At 49.3% G+C, this 17553-nt stretch overlaps 1 protein-coding gene across 4 annotated transcripts in view; it reads left to right on the plus strand.

Moving 5' to 3' along the window:
- The window catches only part of RNF220 (ring finger protein 220), a 188520-nt gene extending 171203 nt beyond the window's left edge, over positions 1-17317 (plus strand). For all 4 annotated transcript variants that reach the window (XM_035537837.2, XM_035537838.2, XM_035537840.2 and 1 more), the window contains 3 exons: positions 5471-5579; positions 6854-6928; positions 14397-17317. In XM_035537837.2, the coding sequence (XP_035393730.1) occupies positions 5471-5579; positions 6854-6928; positions 14397-14468 (256 nt within the window). In that variant the 3' untranslated portion in view covers positions 14469-17317. The remainder of the gene's footprint in view (positions 1-5470; positions 5580-6853; positions 6929-14396) is intronic.
- Positions 17318-17553: the final 236 nt, after the last annotated feature.

A 17553-nucleotide genomic window follows, 5' to 3' on the forward strand; every position in this document is an offset into this window, starting at 1 on the left:
GTGTTCGCTGAGTTGAAAGGGGGATGGATTCTTTCACCGGGTTGAAAACAACAAATGTTCTTGTCCCAGCAGACTTAGGGCTCCTTTTAGTTGGTGTTTGAAACTTGGGTAACAAGGAAGTTTTACTGAAGGTAACATACGACAAGGTGGTGTCAAGACAGCACTGTCGTGCTCTGCTGTCCCTCGATGCCCTTGTCACCAGCTTCACAGCAGCTCTGCCCAGCACGTTGCAGTGTGATGAAACATGGTCACTAGGCTGAGAAAGTTGCCCTCCCTCAAACACGTTGAAGGATTGTTGCAGTGAAGTGGTTGCACACTGATGTTGGGGTTTCTTTTGGATCATTTTCATCAAGTCTTAAAGATGAGTGCCCCCCGAGGCACGTTGTGCACAGGAGGCTTCCTCTTCTGCAATGCAGTTGTGGTTATGGTAATTGTCATCAGTGGCTGTGGTTGGATATGGCCAGGAGCAATTTCTTTGCCCCTGGAATCTTACTTTAGCTTGACTCTGCCTTCAAAGCATCGACCAGTCTGTTTCTAATATTTATGATATGTAAGCTGCTAGTGACCTGACCTCTGCCCCCAGTGCGGGGAACTGGCAGGTACGTTCTGCTGGGATCAGGTCCTCCGCCTTGGACAAGGGAAGATAGTCTTTGTTTAAAAATAAAGACATTGCTCTCAGATTTGTCGGGGGACCGTACATTTTTCCCTCTGCCACTCTGTGTTTACAGGCGTATGAAAACAAAAAGAAATGTAGGAGGAAGAGAGAAGAAGGTCAGAATATCAAGTGTCAAAAGTAGCCCATGAAATTTTATTAGTGGTGCGTTTAATCAGTGCTAAGCATTTTTTACAAGGTACATACAAACAGTGGAACTGTAAAAATTTATGGAATGCTGTGTACAGTGTGGCCGTTTATGAAGAAAGGAAAATTTATATCCAGTGGAAATAAACCAAAGGGGAATGTTTTATGGAGACTCGTCAACAGCGGGGTACGTCAAGTGGGATCTGGGTAAGGGGGGGATAGGGTATTCACAGGGGGTTACTGATCTTTGAGGTGGTTTTCTACCTCTTTAGCAGTTAAGTTTGCATCTTTCTGTGGCTCTCACACAGGATGCTGGATGCAGTGATGTGTTACTTTTTTTCCCTATGTGATGGAAAGGAAACAGAAGTGAACAGCTGCTGCTGGTGTCTGGTACGAAGCTCTTGCTCGTGGGCTCATTCTAGTGCAGCAGTTCCTTGAGCAGCACTTAATATCCAGCTGGGAAGGGTTAACTGAAGCCAATCACTTTGACATCAGCATCTCTTTGTTTCCTTTTTGGTCCGGTATTTTGTTGATGATAAAGCACAGACTTAGTCAATTGAGAGATTCCAGAGCTGCAGAATCAGAGATAATTTAATTAACGGAATTGCTTGTGATTGCCCACTGGGACAGCGGGTAGGAATTGCTCGATTTAATTTGGAGAAACAAAGATCACATGCATGCTAATGTTTGACAAATAACCAGGGTTTGGGTTAAAGTTTTTTGCAAAGGGGAGGCAACCAATTCCCACGGGAGATTTCCCAGGACGTGATCGCTGAGTAACAGCTCAAATCTACAGATAGGTCCTTGTTCTCTCAGATGGTATTTTTGTGCCTTTCTCCTGGCCTCTTACACGAACAAAGCAAGGATATGCTCAAAGGAAGAAAGTTTGTTCTTATTTTCAGTGCCGTCAGGAGGAAAAAAAAAACGCTACGAACAGTAGGAAAAACATGTATTGGGCACAAAAACTGGAAACTATCGAGTGCTCTCTTCCCAGTCTCATAGACTTGCTCCCTGGTACCCAGCATCCACAACCGTGACTGCTGAGTCGCTGAAGAGGTAAACACAAAGTCCAGAGAGAACTGCAGGACCAAGCTTCCTCTGCAAGGAGCCCTTCCTTCACGCTTTTGCTCTTGTGCAAGGAGGTATCGGCGAGGCTGCTCACACCTGCGTGGTCGGAGAAGCACCAGCCCAGGGCTCGAGGCAGAGCTCTTTGCAGCGGTTGTGCTCCGCAGGTCTTTCCCAAGGCTGATAAATGACGTTATCCAAACACGTCAAATCAGAGCAGCGAGGCGCAAAATTGCTAAACTAGTCCTCCCGCATCTAGCGTGAGGTCAAGGCAAAGCAGGGAGTAGGGCTGTGGAGCCTAATTCCTCCTACGTCTTAATCCCCTCTGCCTTCCTTGGCAGGGTAACGTGTACACAGCCTTACCCCGTCCGTGGAGTTTGGCTTTCTGACCCTTGCTCCACCCTGGCCTTACTCATCCCATAAAAAATACTGCACAGGCTGCTCCCCGCTGTCTCCTCGAGAGCTCACATAAGGTGCGCACGCAAGAGGGAAGCCTGAGGGAGTTCCCAAGATTGCTGCTGCAGGAAGAGTCGCTCCTGAGCGATACTTATCTTTAGGATACAAGCAGCAGGTTGACGGTAAAATGTCACTAAATGGAATGGCATGTGTCCCAAGTGTGCTGGCCACCACGGGAGCCAGACACATGGGAAGTGACTCTCGTCTTTATTCCATCCCTGGAGGTAGTTCCAGTTTCCTTTATTTACTAATGTTCTCCCTATTTCCCTTGACCTCATTTCCTCTGGCTTTTCGGAAGCAACCATGCAATTATCGCTCACTTTGGGTTGACCCTTGGCCCCCGTGTCCCTGCTTGCTGCTGCTCCGGGAGGCTTTCCTGAAAGCTCAAGTGCAAAATACTCACTTGTGGCCAAAAACCTCTCTCGTGACTCTCGTGAGATAGAAGCTGATTCTCGAGCACCACGCTGTGCATCAGGATTTGTCCTGAGAGCACGCTTGGTACGGAGAACGTGGAGTTTAAAGATGGTCACAGCTGAGCTTTGATCAGCTCTGGGAGATCCTGCTGTGGCTAATGTTCCCTCTCTTACCAATGCACCCCAGTCTTGTTAATAAATGTATATTTAACAATGTCTGGAGCGTATGAAGTGATAATAACTAAATCAATACCTCCCACATTGATTGTCCAGGATCCCTACAGCGTGACGCACGCAGCGGTGCGGTAATTTTCCAGCTAACTAGCACCCTGATCTACAGCCCTCCTATTGATTGGCCATTGTATCAGGCAGCCTCTGAGCGTTATTGCTTATACCTCTAGTCAGCCTCCTTTTCTGATTCATTCGTTTATTACTGGACAGGTGCGATTATCTCAGAGACTTTCCGAAATTGGCTGATGGGGGTCAGCCATTTAGGCTTCTATAAACAAGCCATTTTGTATCTCCTCTCACTGTTGCAGTGGCAAATTTTTCCTTTTCAAGCTTTGACTGTTACTGGGCTAGGACTGGGGATGAATTGGCCTTTGCTTGAATCTGCTCAAGGATTCCTTTTCCCTCTCCTTACTGAGTTGCCAACCCTTCAAAGGAGGAAGCATCGTTCCACAGATAGTAATAGGAGAATTTATTAGGGGTTGAGGTTCCTGCTTGCCACCTGCTTCAGGCAGGAGCCACGCTTGCTGCCTTTAAAGTTCTGGTACCATCGTGCATGCAGAAAGGAGAAATAGATTCCAGAAAGTCAAATTCAACGGCAGCCTTCATCCAGCATCAGCTTGTTGACAGGCCAGACTGGAAGGGAAATGATTTTCTCATCCCGCAATAATCTTCAAGCTATAAATAAATAATTCTGTTTCTCCCTCAGACAAAACTAACAGCTTTCTGCACTTTCTTTGAAAATACTGACAACTCTCCCTTGAGGGTCAGAACCCAAACTGGGATCTGATGATAATTTATACCAACAAGTAGGAGCAAGTGGATGTTTCACAGCGGGGAGCTCTGTTTCCTACAGAAGCTCTTTCATTTTGCTCCAAAGAGTATTCATTGATACCAAGATTTGAATGCAGTGTCCCTGTTCCCACCCACTAGGCTATCATGGGACCTGTATTTCTTTGCCTTTTTTTGCCGTTTTAATTTTTTTTTTTACTATTTCCTAGTAACTCATTTGCAATGAATCTCCATCTGATTAAGGTCTCTCCTCTGAAGTCCCAGTTAGCTCATGCAGTGCGTGATCTGCACAAAGGTAGGAGTGAAGCTGGAGGAGCTTTACAGCACTGCTACTTAACCACATGCACTCCTGCAACCCCAGTTTCTTCTGAAGTGTCATAATTAGAACAATCATCGAAGATGTTTTTGACTAGCTCCATTTCCAGTGTAGTGCGTAGCCGCTTGCTTTACTCACAAGACCAGGAATTTGATCTGTTCAGGCTGTGTGGGAGACACCCCAGGTCCCTCCCTGAGTGCTGGGGACAAGCGACTTAACGAACAAAGGAGCAAGCGAGTGCATGCAGTGCGAGTGCTGAGCTTGCAGCTCGCTTTATTGTTTGTAGTAATTCCACTAGACCCAGGTTTTAGCTACCTGTTGATGAATTATCCTCTAAAAAGGCGCAACACATGGGTGCTACTGGGGTTTATGTTGTGATTGACGCAATTTCTGGTGGCGAGGTATTCTTCAGGTTCTTCCAGTGTCTGCTTGGACAGGCCTGAAATTCACTGAAGTAAATGAAAATTGCTGTTTTCTTTTGTGTTTTTCTTTTTCCACTAGGGTGACAGCCTTAATATCAATGCAATGCTCTTAGAACCTTTTCTGGGGAATGCTTGAGGGCCCATCCCTGTATCTGCACTGTGCAGGAATCAGATTTTGCAGCATGCTGGAGTGACGCATCCTTGTCCGTAATGTTCCCTGCATCTCATTTGCTAAGCATTCCTGTCTGCCCTTGCTTTTAGGCTGGCAGCTTGCTTTTCTCACCAGCCTTGCAGAACCATGAAAATACACTTGCCTGCCCTCAGCACAGTGCCTCTGTGACAGAAGAGATAATGCTGCCCATCAAAACTGACCCTAGAAAATGGGAAAGCAGAGGTTGTAAAGCTGCGTTTATAGCTGCCTGTTGGTATAGTGTCTTTTGCTTTTGGCTTCTCCTTCTTTTCAGTATTAGAAACCAACGAGCTAGGAGGTTGTTTGATGCAAAAGCACTGTGTTGATCCTCCGTAATGAGCTGATTTTGTGTTTCGCAAGGTTGATGGTCAGCAGAGGCATCCATTCTCTAAGGGGAAGAGCAGCTCCTATTGCCCACACAGAATTAGCTCACCAGCACACAAAGCCTTGTCCAAAGCATTTGGCCCGAAGAAATCTCTTACAGGAGACAGGAAAGGAGGCAGAAAAAAATGAACAAAAAAAATTCCATTATTTAAGTGTCTATGTCTTGCAGAAACTTGCTTTCTGTGAAGTTGGCAACCCGAGCCCCGTTGTGTTCTGTCATGACGTGTTTGCAACTGTATAGTAGCAGACCTCAAAGAATTCACACTGGGCTTTTCAGCAACTCTTTTCCAATGCAAGTTTAAATGTTGCAGTCTCCTGTGCAATACCTGCTGTGAGATCCTTTTTCCCCGAACTCTCAGCAATCTTGTGTGTTCAGTGATGCTCACTCTCTGTCATCTTTTGCAGAATTACAGAAGACTCCGCAGTGACAACATTCGAAGCGTTAAAGGCTCGTGTCCGTGAGTTAGAAAGGCAGCTCTCCCGTGGGGACCGCTATAAATGTCTCATTTGCATGGTGAGTAGCACTCCAGTTGTGGTAATGAATCAGAAATGTTTTGGTATCTTTGCTGAGGAGGAGAAAGCTTTTCTCCTTTTTCTTTTTTTGGGGTGGGAGAACTCACCATCTTCCCTATACACCAAGAAGAGTCTCTCTTTCCTTTTGAATATAGGTGCCAGGTATTAGCAATTGCAATTTCCATACGTATTAGATTGCTCTCCACTTTTGTAGCCATCCATCTGTATCAGAGGCCAGAAAACCCCAGCTTTGGAAGACTTTCAAGCTAACTCTAGAAAACTCCCAGATATTGGTGTTCTCTTCCTGCACGTTCAAATTTGTATACGTAAAAGAGTAGAATCCATATGATGACCACTGTATGATTTGAGACCAGGAATGTTGCCTGAGTATTTGAAAGTTGTCCGTGTCCTGCTTGCTCTGTGTTGAACCTGTGGCCTCCCTAAAGAAAGGCAGCAGCTCCCTCTGATGGTCCGAGCTTGCAAAGCTTTGCATCTCCTGTTACATTTTTATTCTGCTGATAGCAGGAGAAAATTCTGCTTGGCAGAGGGCTCTCTCTGCAACTTCAGCTTGATGCATGGTGCTGTCTCTCCCGCTCATGACTTGTAGGTATGGGGATAGCAGTTCCCATATCTCATCCCATAGAAGGCACGACAGTTTGCTGCTCATTTCCAGAGGTTTAGTAGCAATCATGGAAAACACTTGAGCGTGCGTGTCTGCTGAAATAACATCAACGTTCTTGGGATATAGTTGAGCTGTTGCTGCAGAGAAGGGAGTTGTGATAGGGGTTAATCTTACCCTGTCGCTGGGTTTTTTTTGTTTGTTTTTTGTTTTTTTTTTTAATATGATGTGGTGACCTTTCTGATGGGAATAATGGCAGGTGGCCACAGCAACTTCAGATGCTCTTGTGATAACTGTGCTGAGCCAGGTCGCCACTTGAGTGGATTATGGGCTTCCGACAGGAGTTCTTGGAAGCCAGTAAAATGGACTGCAGGAGACTTCTGCTTCTGCTACACAAACATTGCTGTCTCTGCTCAGTTCTTACGTGCAAAGTCAGCAGATGTTTGTTAACGTAAGACCCTCTTAATTCTGCTTTGTTTTTCCTTTGCCTCACACCTCATGGTAGGCCAAGATCAGATGTGCGCTCTCTTGCTATGCTGTTAGGTCGTCTGTAGTCTGATGGCATACCCACCAAGGAGGGTGTTGTGATGGGGCTGGGAGCAAAGAATCAGTAGATCCCTGCTGTGGAAATAACCTATTTGCTTCTTTTCCTTCAGGACTCTTACACAATGCCCCTGACTTCCATTCAGTGCTGGCATGTGCACTGTGAAGAATGCTGGCTGCGGACTCTGGTGAGGCTCTTGGCTACTTTCTAATTGACTTACAGACTTCTCCCTTTCTTCTGGGATACTTTATTTTAAATCACCATGGGGAAAGATGCCTTTTTGCTTTATTCTAAACAATTTGAGTGCTGTGCATGCAGACTTCCCGGTCTTTGCCACTTAACACCCTGTCCCAGCTTTGACTTCAGTGAGTTTTGTTTGAGTCTTCATTACCAAGGTGCAGTCCTGCTCATTGCTTGCTCCTCTGCTGCTATGGGGAGGTGTAAGAGCTCTGTGCTGGGTACAACCTTGCCTTATAGTAATGCCCTGGGAGGCATCCACACAGAGGTAAGGCTGTGGGAATGGAGGCCAAATCCCCTGAGGTTTCATGGAATGGGTGGCTTCTGGGAAACCTAATATTCACCTGAAGGAAAGGGGATCATCTTCAGGAAACACAACACGGACAGGAGCTTTTATGAATACGAATCTGTGTTTTTCAGGTTATTTAAAATAGCACTGTGCAGTTTCCAAGCATATCCCATACTCTTTGGAAGATTGGGGATTACCTTGAACGTTGAATAGGTGACCCAATGCAGTAGTAATTTATATATGTGCTGAAGAACATCAGGTTGAAATTTAAGGTGTTATTAAATAAAGTGTTTTCCTTTCCTTTGTTAAAACCATGGGCTTTATAATCAGCCTTTCATTTCCCCTGCGCAGCTGATTTTCAGGCTCTCATTTCACTCAGGTTGGGGAGTGGAAAATAGTCAGTGGTGCTTTCTAGTTCTCTTGTTAGCAAGATGATACAGTGTTGGGTTGCAAAAAATGTAAGGGAATGCCACTCCTAAAAACTGTTCCTGTAAGGCATTACAAAATCTGCTTTATGGAACACGTTGTGCGCTTGGAATTACGATTAAGCCGATCATGCTCCTTTAAATCCTGCCTATTAAAAGTCTTGTCCAAGAAAAGTTACCAGGATGGTGAAGTGCCTGTGGGCTTGAGTACTAATAGCAACTCAATAACTTGGCCATCCCTTGGGCTGTATTTTATAGGTCTTCAGCTACACCCCATCACTACTTAGATTATACAAGCTTTTGTAAACATTTTAGCAGCATGTTATAAAAGACACATATGTGGCTACGTAGCTGTGAGGTGTTTGGATGAATGTGTGCTCTGCCACCTTTGCTAAGTGAGGAGTAATCTTGTTCTCCTGCGGTGCTACAAGCAGAGGATAAAACGCTAATTTCTTTTTCATTTTCTTTTTTTTTTCTAAAGCCTTTGCTGTCTGTTCTTCCCAGCAGCCTTAAGCGATGTTTTAAATCTGTCACAGCAATTTCCAATTGTTCTTAGGCTCAGCAGCAACTTAGTCCAACTTCAGCCAGGCCCCTTTGTTTCGTATAGGGTGGTCACCGCTGCTGATAAGAACTGGAAAACCTTGCTCCAGGTGCTACGAGGTTGGCATTTACCCTTGCAAAGGGGAGCGACCTCCCCTCTGGGTACCTGCGAAAGGTGGGGGGATTGAGCTGGCTCTGTGCTGCCCGCACACGGCTCTTCTGCCGACCGCTCAGGCGGGATGGGAGCAGTCCAGCACAGCATCGTATTAGGACTTGGCACTTGCATAGGGGAAGCAATTAATAAGTGGCTGCTCATGTGTTCCCCAGCCCTAGCCTCTCCCTGCAGCCCCCAATTTATTAAACCAGGCCTTTTCACAAGGCGTGCTTGCACTCTTTTTCCCGTCTCAAAAAAAAAAAAAAAAAAATCTCCCAGCCTGGGTTCGCATGTTTCTAATGTAACCATTAAAATGTAGCCCGAAGACAGCAATAAAAACCCTGGAACGCCTTGGTGCTTTTGTGTCTTGATCAAAGTCAATGTGTGTAATCTCGTTAAGACTGCCCTCCTTCCCCCCTCCTTTTTTATGAATTTAATGGCATACAGCAGCTGGGCTCAGTGTTTAATGCTCACCAACCTGCATTGTTCTAATTAAGGTATCTCCTTTTATTTCGGGCACAAAAGAGACTCTTGTTTTTTTTTAACAAGCGAGGAGCTGTGGGATAGTGTGTGTAATAATCGCTGCTGTTACCTTTCCCTGGGTATAAAGCTGGCTCCCCAGCGGGGGCAGGAGGGGGGATCGGAGGGAGCCTGCGCGTGCAGCACACATTGAGAGGCTTGGCTGGGGGGAGAGGGGCAGCGTTTTTCTTCTGCTGTGCAATAAACAATTTGTTGGAGTTAATAGGACTTGGGGCGGGTGGGTAGCGGCGGGCTTCCGGCAGCTTTTGAACATTCTGGAGACCTGCCATCCCTGCTGCTGGAACGTCCCGGTCCTCTCGTGCGCCTGTTTGATATGCGCAGCCGAGATCTAATATTGAGTTAGGGCACGAGTGTGGCTGTGCAGGGGAGAAGGAGAGCTGTACTGAGCATGGCCTCGGAGCTGGAGGCTCACGGTGCCCGGCAGCACTTGTAACAGGGTATTGAAGATGGGATGAAATTTGGTGCTCACATCTGTCTACAGAGCACAGGAGGTAAAATAGGTTTTTAAAAGGTTTAGGGTTTAAGTATTTTCTAGGGTACAATACTACGATGATCTGAGTATCGCTGTCACCCTCTGACTTCCTTGGTGTCTAAGGGCACTGATGAGGATTAGATCTTTCAAGTGGCTTTCTGAAAACAATTTTTGGACTTCTGGCTCTTGACATCCAGTCCCAGATTATTACTGCTCTGTTGCTCAGGGAGAGGGGGAGACGTTTTTAACCACTGACTCTGCAAATGGCTGCTGGGCTCCCTACCGTAGGTACCGTTATACAAGAGCTCAGTGCCTCAAAGCAGCTCCAGGTCCTGGGGATGGAACATCCACCAGAGCACACTCCACCTCTCTCTCCTATTGCTCCGCTGGATTAATGTGGAGAAAAGGCTGGGGTCGTGGCAGCGTGCAGGCCTGCACAGCAGAAGGGGGCCCTGGAGAAGGTTTAGGAGAACAGAGCGTGGTGCTCGTTGGGTTAGCCAGCACGTCAGTGCTAACAGATGATTGCAGACAGCCCTCGTCAGGGTGGCCTTGGAGAAAGGGAGGAACCATGCCTTCGTCCAGCATCAGGACAGGATGAATAAGGGGTTTTCTCTCCTTCCACTTGCTCCATGAGCAGAACCAGTGGGCCTGAGGGCTGTGATCCTGGGGCCACACAGGCTTAGGGTGTGCCACGTGCACTGAGCAGCTCACCAGACCGATGAACCTGCTGCTCCCTGCTTGCTGGTTGTCTGTGGCACTCAACACAATGCTGGTTCTTCATTCATCCTTACAGTGTAGGGAGAGAGCTAGTGACAGCTTCAATTTACACAGACCAGGACACAGGGCTTGAGTGACTGCTGTGATCCCTTTTGGGAACCCCCAAAAACGTGCAAGATTTTCAAAACCAGGAGAGGAAATGGTGTGGCAGGAGGGAAGGTTCATCTCCCTGAGGTGGGTGCCTGTTCTCAGCTGGTTGCTGGACTGCTTCCAGGTGTGTGGGATCAGCCTCCCTCTGGAAGAGGTTTGTCTGCCCCTTCTCTATCCTTCCCCATTAACTGAGAGGGACCCTGCAGCTACTCGTGGGTGAGATTCATATTTTCCTGTTCTTGGGAAAAATGTTCTGACAGCAAAGATTGGCAGCCTGCTGCAGTGCTTTTCTGGGGAGGTTTGGAGCCGCCGTCCGTCGAGGTTTGGGAGAACAGCTTTGATGCATGTCTGTCAAAAGTAATGCACGATGAGGTGATCTTGCCAGGGGAATGGGTTGGTGAGTCTTGAAGTCCCTCTGAGCTGTGATTCTGTGACCTCCCAAACCCCGGTATCCTTCCTTACGGAGTAAGTGGAATTAAAAGTGAAGTCAGACCGCTGTTTGTCAGCGGTTAGAGCTGTTTGTGGGTGCAGGCATTCAGGGGCTGAAGGGGCAGGTTTGTTTGGGCAGGCGGGGTTTGCTGAGTTTCCACTCTTGCCTATACAGCCAGATCCAACATTTCCCGTGTGCGTGTGCTGACCCCAGGCTTGTACTTGCCCGTCTTGGGCTTATTTGAAAATGACGACTGCGAGAGCAGGAAAAAAATCACTTTTAAAAAACCTTCTTCATCATGGAACGTGCTTCCAGGGGATCCATCAATAGACACGTATTCTCCGCAGTTGACACATTTATATCTTTGGTAGATTACACTGCTAGGTTTTTAGCCTTTTAGCTTTTTCTAGGCTATAATACCGTGCGTCCCATGCGGGCTGGAGTATTTTCATAAGAAACGATGCGGACAGAGAGCAATCCTTCTAGGTGATTCCTTAGTGCTTCCAGCAACGTGGGGACTTCTGAGTCAGCAGCTGCACGGAGGATGCTGTGCTTGATCCTTCATGGCCCTATCCGCCACGAAGCCGTCTGCTTCCTTATTAACCTGTTTCAGTTTTGGCCTCCAACGACCTGTGGCAGTGAGTTCCGCTCTTTGGGGGGGCTCTGTGAAAAAGGATGCTCTCCCAACCACCTTAACCCTGCACCTACAGCGGGAGGTACCCCACAGCAGCAGTGACGAGCGGCTGCTTTTGGCACCTGCGGAGAAGCTGCTGCTTCGTTTGCACTCATGGGGGGGAGAAGGGCCTTGATTGAGAACTGGATCCTGGGGATCCTGGAGTTCAGTTCCTCTCCTGGCAGAAGCTGGCTCCTGGTTTAGGCTTCTCCTGTCATCTCTCTGCCTTGGTTCTCCTCCCCATAAAACAGCTTTGAGCCCAGGCTCGATGGTGGCACCGTGTAGGCGAAGTTGCTCTGTGTGCGTGTTCCTTTCTTCTCTGTGCCTGGTAGCACGTTCTGCTTGGAAATTGCCCATTTTTAGGCCCACAGGACAGCGGGAAGTGCCTAAGCCCTTCCTTTTGAGTCTTGTTGCTTTAGCCAATTTATAGCAGACGTCACGCAAGTTGGTTTTTTTTTAAGAGGCAACTTTAAGACAAAATACTCCCAATCCTTCCTGGCACCATGCGAGCCCTAATGACTTCTCAACATCTCAGCTCTCGTTAATGTATTTTTCAAACTACTACCCCAAGTGATTAGCCTGTATTGTGGATCAATCACTTGCCAAATTTTAATTAAGAAAGGAGGAGAAAAAATAAACTCCATCCTGATTCCAGCCCCTTTTCCTTGCTTTGTAACAGCCCCGGAGCAAACTTCTTGCAGCAGAGTTTTATAAACCCCTCAAAACTGGGGTTTATAATGGAAAAGCTGAGGTGGCCTTTACTCTAGCACACGCAGCTATAACACATCAAGGCTTTTCCATGAAGCGATGATGAAAGGAGCAGAAGGACCTGGAAAAAAAAAAAAAAAAAAGAAAAGAAAGAAAGAAATGGCCGACAGGTGGGACTTATTATTGCACAGCATTTTTATTTCAAGGGAAAAGTTTAGTAACCCCAGCTGGCAGGTGAGCAGTGGGGGAGCAAATGCTTTTTCATTGTGCCTGTGCCAGCATGTGTGTATGTACAAGCTTATGTGCCTTTCTACAAGAGAGAAGAGCTTAAATGCTGGTGCCAATAAATGTTGCACACCTACACTGAAAAGTCAGATGTAAGGAGCAGGGTTCTAAGCAATTTCAATCTGAAAAGAAAAAATCAGGACTTAGCTCTGAATTTAACACACACACTGATGTGTGCAGAGGATGACAGTTTCATTTAAAAAAAAAAAAAAAGGAAAAGGAAAAGGTTTCCCCCCGGGGTCCAAAGTCATTATTTTTGCTTGAACTATTTAATACCAAGCGTAAGTACCAGGGAGACCTAGGGACCTGGGCCTCGGCGTGCCACACGCAGCCAGCCTGCTGTTCCCTCCGAGGTCCCCGGGCTTCAGAGCTCAAGATGAGCCCTCCCCGTGTGCAGGTGAAACAACACCCACTGTTGTCCTACACGTCTGTGGTCAAGTCATGTAGCTTTTACAGAAAATACCGCAGTGGGTCAGGCTGCCCGTGGTTGGGTCCTGCCTTCTGGCACGGCTGAATGCTTGCTCCTAGGTGCCCATGTGCATGCCATCAGCGTGTCGTGCAGAAAGCACGTCTCCAGGACTGAGATCCTGGGGGCTGGCAGGATAAATCCACCCATCTTCCCTTTCCCCAGGGTGTGAAGGAATTGTGTACCTGATCTTGCTTTGAGAAGAGAGAGACCTGAGCAGGGTGGCCTACCAGGGAATCTGTCCTTAAATTTCCGATGTTGGGCTGCTTCACCTGTGCCAGGGAGGTTACCCCAGGCAAAAGGATCACACGTCAGCCTGCAGCTCTTTCAGCCCACCTCCAAATCCCGGAACGGGGCACAAGGTGCAAGGCAGGGAGATGGCAGCACCTGAGGTTTGCTTTTAGCAAAAATGAATGAAAGGGAGGTCGGTACTCCTCCCCACCCACCTGCAGCCAACCATCTCCAGGAGTGTTTGGTTCGGCTGGTCTGTGGGGGCTTTTTGGTGCTACCAGACTGCAGAGCAAACACGACTGGCACCTCTTTGGAGCTGCATCCCTGTGAATTACTCACACGTGTGTAAATTGCCCTGGGACTCTTTTCTCTGGATTCCCCTTGGTCCAGGGAGCTTCCAGGGGAAAAAGCCCACGTCCTCCCTGTGCAGGCGTTGTCACAGAGCAGAGGGGACCCTTTCTGAAGGATCCTTTTGTAAGCACCAGCTCTTCAGGTCACGCTGTCCCCAAGCTGCTGGTGGCAGTGCTGAAGCAGCGTGACAGGTTGTGGTCCTGCCCTGCCACTTGGTCCATGTCCTGCAAGATACTGGAACAAGCGCCGAGGAGGGAGATCCCCAGCATCGCTGAACCAAACAGCTTCGCGCCTGCCTGCAAGCCCCGTGCGAGCTGGCAGGCTCTCGTATGGCACGTTGCTCCCCTGTCACCTCACTTGTCGTAGTTTGGGGTTTGAGCTGCTGGAGGGACCCGGGGTGCTCTGGCAGGGGCTGTGCTCAGCCCCGTGCAGCAGGAGGCCGTGCTGGGGCTGCGGTCGGTGCTGGAAGCCAGGGCATCCCAATTTGCCGCGCTGCTGGCGCTGCAGATGGGAGGCTGCCTCGCAGCAGAGACATCTTTCTGTCGTTTTTCCCATCAACCGCCTGCCACATCTGCCAATCTAACGATGACCGGCTTCGGCTGACCCCGATCCCGAGGCTTGTTAACACCCTCTTGCTGTCAGGCTGGGTGACAGATGGCACGTCCGCCGCTGTTTTACCCCGTGTAGCGCTCGTGGCAGCCTCCCATCACCTCAGAGTCTGCTGGTTCCCGTTCACCTGGGCAGAACAGACTCGGCTTTCCTTCACGCCAGCAGCCCGGGGGCTTTCTCAGGATGGCAGAGGCGCTCCCTGAGATGGGCAATGCGACCTCACTGGGACTGCTTCCATCTCCTGAAAACTGTGCTGTGTCTGGCCGGGGGTGGCCCTGCTGTCCCTGCTCTCACCAGCGTCCCAGGCAAAGGGTAGGGTGCTTGTGTTGTCCTCCGCGGCGTATCGTGCTCTCACACTGTCTCGTCTGCTGGTTGCAGGGTGCCAAGAAGCTCTGTCCCCAGTGCAACACCATCACATCTCCTGGAGACCTTCGGCGCATCTACTTATGAAGGACCCAGCGGGAGGGCGGGACCCAGCTACTCGGCTCAGCTCATCACACCAAGGGGGAGAAGAACGACGGCAACAAAAAAAAAAAGACGTTTTAAAATGTAACGAAACAAACAAACAAAAAAAAATAACACAGAGACTCCAGACATGGACTTGAGGACACAGGAGCAGCGGGGAGCCTCGGCTCCCAGGTCCCGCGTGTGGAGGTCTCCTTCAGCATCTGCAGCGGGCGCAACCAAACCCTTTGTTGTGAAGCCCCCTTTTTTAAAACCAGTATTCCCCACCCACCCGTTCCCTGGAGCTGGCTTTGCATCGCGGATGGCTCGTGAGCCCTCCTTTGGACTGTGTTGTGACCACTCTGACCCCAGGAGGCTGGGGAAGGGACCCTTGACAGAAAGATGTTAAATAACCTGTAACTTGTGTTCTTTGTTCAGTTTTTGGTTGTTTGGTTTGTTTTTTTTTTCGTTTGTTTTGGTTTGGTTTTTGGTTTGGTTCTGTTTTGTTTTGGTTTTTTTTTGTGGTGTTCTAGTGATAAAAAAAAGTTTAAAGAAAAAACCACACCCAGGCAGAAATGAAGCACATGTAATATAGATTATATATGTTTACAATGTTGTGTATAAATGGGATAGACTCAAACATTACATACTAATAAGTTTCCCTTTTTTTTTTGGGTTGTATTTTTTTTAAAGAAAAAAAAATGAGCAGAGAACATTAAACCCATATTTTTCTTGGTTCAGCAAAGTTTTGGCATTAAAGTCATTAGTTTAAAAAAAGTATATATATACATATATATAATATAAATGGTTTAATGTTCTGTGGTGTATATTTCCTCATTCAGATATGAAGTTAACAGCTTTTAGTAATGGCTGTAGCATTGCCCATAACTTACAGAACTTATGGGGAGTAGAGGAGGTGGATTTTTGTCATTAGTTGTAGCTAATGGGGCTATTTATAATAGAATCATTATCCCCGGAACGACACGGCTTTTAACTCCTCGCCGGGGGCCAGGGCAGGCCGGGGGGATGCGGCTCGGCCCCCTTTGCCTTCCCCGGGCGGGGAAGGGGCAAGCAGAGCGGGGCAGCCTGGCATGGCACTGCCCTTCCTCCCGGCCACGAGTCCCTGCCCGAGGCTCCGGCTTAACCCCCTTTCTCTCCTCCAGGGCCACCGGCTCGGCTTTGCTTTGCTTTCCTCCCCTCCGGCCGAGGACGCCGGAGCTGCTCCGCTCGCTGCGGGTGCCACGAGGCAGGACCGCGGGCACGCTGTCGCGGGGCTCCCCGTGAGCCTGCCCCCTGCAGAAGAGCAGAGAAGGTTTGGGGCTGGGGCACAGAGCCAAGCCAGCCCGGGCTCCTCGTCCCCACGGGCACCCCAAGGCCCAGGGCTCGCCCGCAGAGCGAGAGGACGGCAGCGAGCAGAGATGCTGCCGGAGGTTCCCCGCAGCCCCGGCTTCTTCCACGCAGTGATGCTTGTCCCTATCACCCACATCCTCAGCCTTAACCAAAGCTGCCATCTGGCCTGTTTTGTTGTTTATTTTTGGTTTTCAGGACCCAAGAAACAGATGCCAATCCGCTTCCCAAGGCGAACGTGTGCCCGCAGTGCGGAGTGCTCCCAGCCCTGCTCAGCGCAGCCCTGCCCCAGCTCACTGCGGGGTCCTCTGGGCTCCCCGAAACACGAGGACGGGGAGATGGGGGCATTCATCTCCCCCTGATCCCGCAGGGTGTCCCGGCAGCTCCATTGCTGGCAGCACAACGAGGCAGAGCAAGGGGTGTTTCAAGGCGGTCTGGCAACCGCAACGCGTTCTCTTTGCTGGATGCCCTGGTGCGAGGCATCAGCCGGCACCGACAGCGGCTGGGGAGCTGGAGCTGGGATCCCCGCACCGCTGGGTGCCGGGGGTTGGAGCAGAGGGCATGGCTGGGGCATGTCCCGGAGGTCCCACCGCCACTCCATGCCATGAGCTTGATGCTTTTTTTATAGAGCAGCCGTTTTCCTCGATGTGTCTCCTAAGTGACCTCGGGAGGATTCCACTGCATCCCCCCCAAACCCAAGCAAACGGAAGGAGCTGTATTTTAGAAGCATCTTGGCAAAAAACAACGCTCCCTGGGTCTCCGTGTGCTCAGCTGCGTGGCAGCCCCTGACACGGGGCAGATGCTGGCGGGGGCCTTTGGGGACTGGGGGAAGCTGAGCTGTGGCGGGGAGGCCTCTAACTTCCCTGGGGTGCCAAGGGCTCGGAAGGGGCTGCGGTGCGGGGCTGACGCTGCCGGTCAGCCCCCAGGGACGGGCAGGCATGCAGAGAGTGGAGAAAAATGGTGCTGGGCTGCGGTGCCCGGGTCTCGGGAATGAATTTGGGGTGTCCTAAGGGGCTGGGGGGGAGAGGGCAGGGCCCCCACCTGGCCCTTCTTTGGAGGCAGGGTTTCTGGTGGATGTTGTGGACCAGCCACATGCTCTGTGTACCTATGTGTAAAACCATGTGTAACTAGTCATTGTTTCTTTGTTTTGGTTCTTTTTTTTTTTTTCTTTTTTTTATGTTGTTTTGTTTTTTATTGTAAAGCCATCCCCTGTTTTCAAGGGGGGGGCTGAGGGGGGAAGGATGGGGGGAGACGTCTCGTTTTGTATCAGGCACCTGCCGCTTCCCCTCTTCTGTAACGAGTTTAAACCATTTAAAAAAGAGAAAAAAAGAAAAGGAAAAAAAAAAAAAAGAAGATTGGAGTTACCTATCTTTGCCCAAAGAATCCCAGTTGCACAAAGCGCTATTCCGGTGTGTCGATGATTGTGTGTCGGTGTATATTATACAAAGAGGTACTTGTCACTCCCGTTTGTAAACTACATTTGACATTAATTAAACAAGTATAAATCTTCTCGGGTGCGCCCGCCATGCTCTCTTGTCTTTCCCTTCGCAGGCGAGTGGGACCGGAGAACCCCGGGACGTGCCGGTGACAGCTCTGCACGGGAGGGAAGCCCCAAAGGCATGCCCTGACCCTTTTTGGGGTGCAGGACCCGAGGGATGGACGCAGGGGGATGTCAGGGTGAACCCCCACCCCCCAAACTCTTTTGGGACCCCGGCATTGCCCAGCAGCGACCCACCATGGCCGG

This window comes from Cygnus atratus, chromosome 8, assembly GCF_013377495.2.
Source record: "Cygnus atratus isolate AKBS03 ecotype Queensland, Australia chromosome 8, CAtr_DNAZoo_HiC_assembly, whole genome shotgun sequence".
Classification (NCBI taxonomy): Eukaryota; Metazoa; Chordata; class Aves; order Anseriformes; family Anatidae; genus Cygnus; species Cygnus atratus.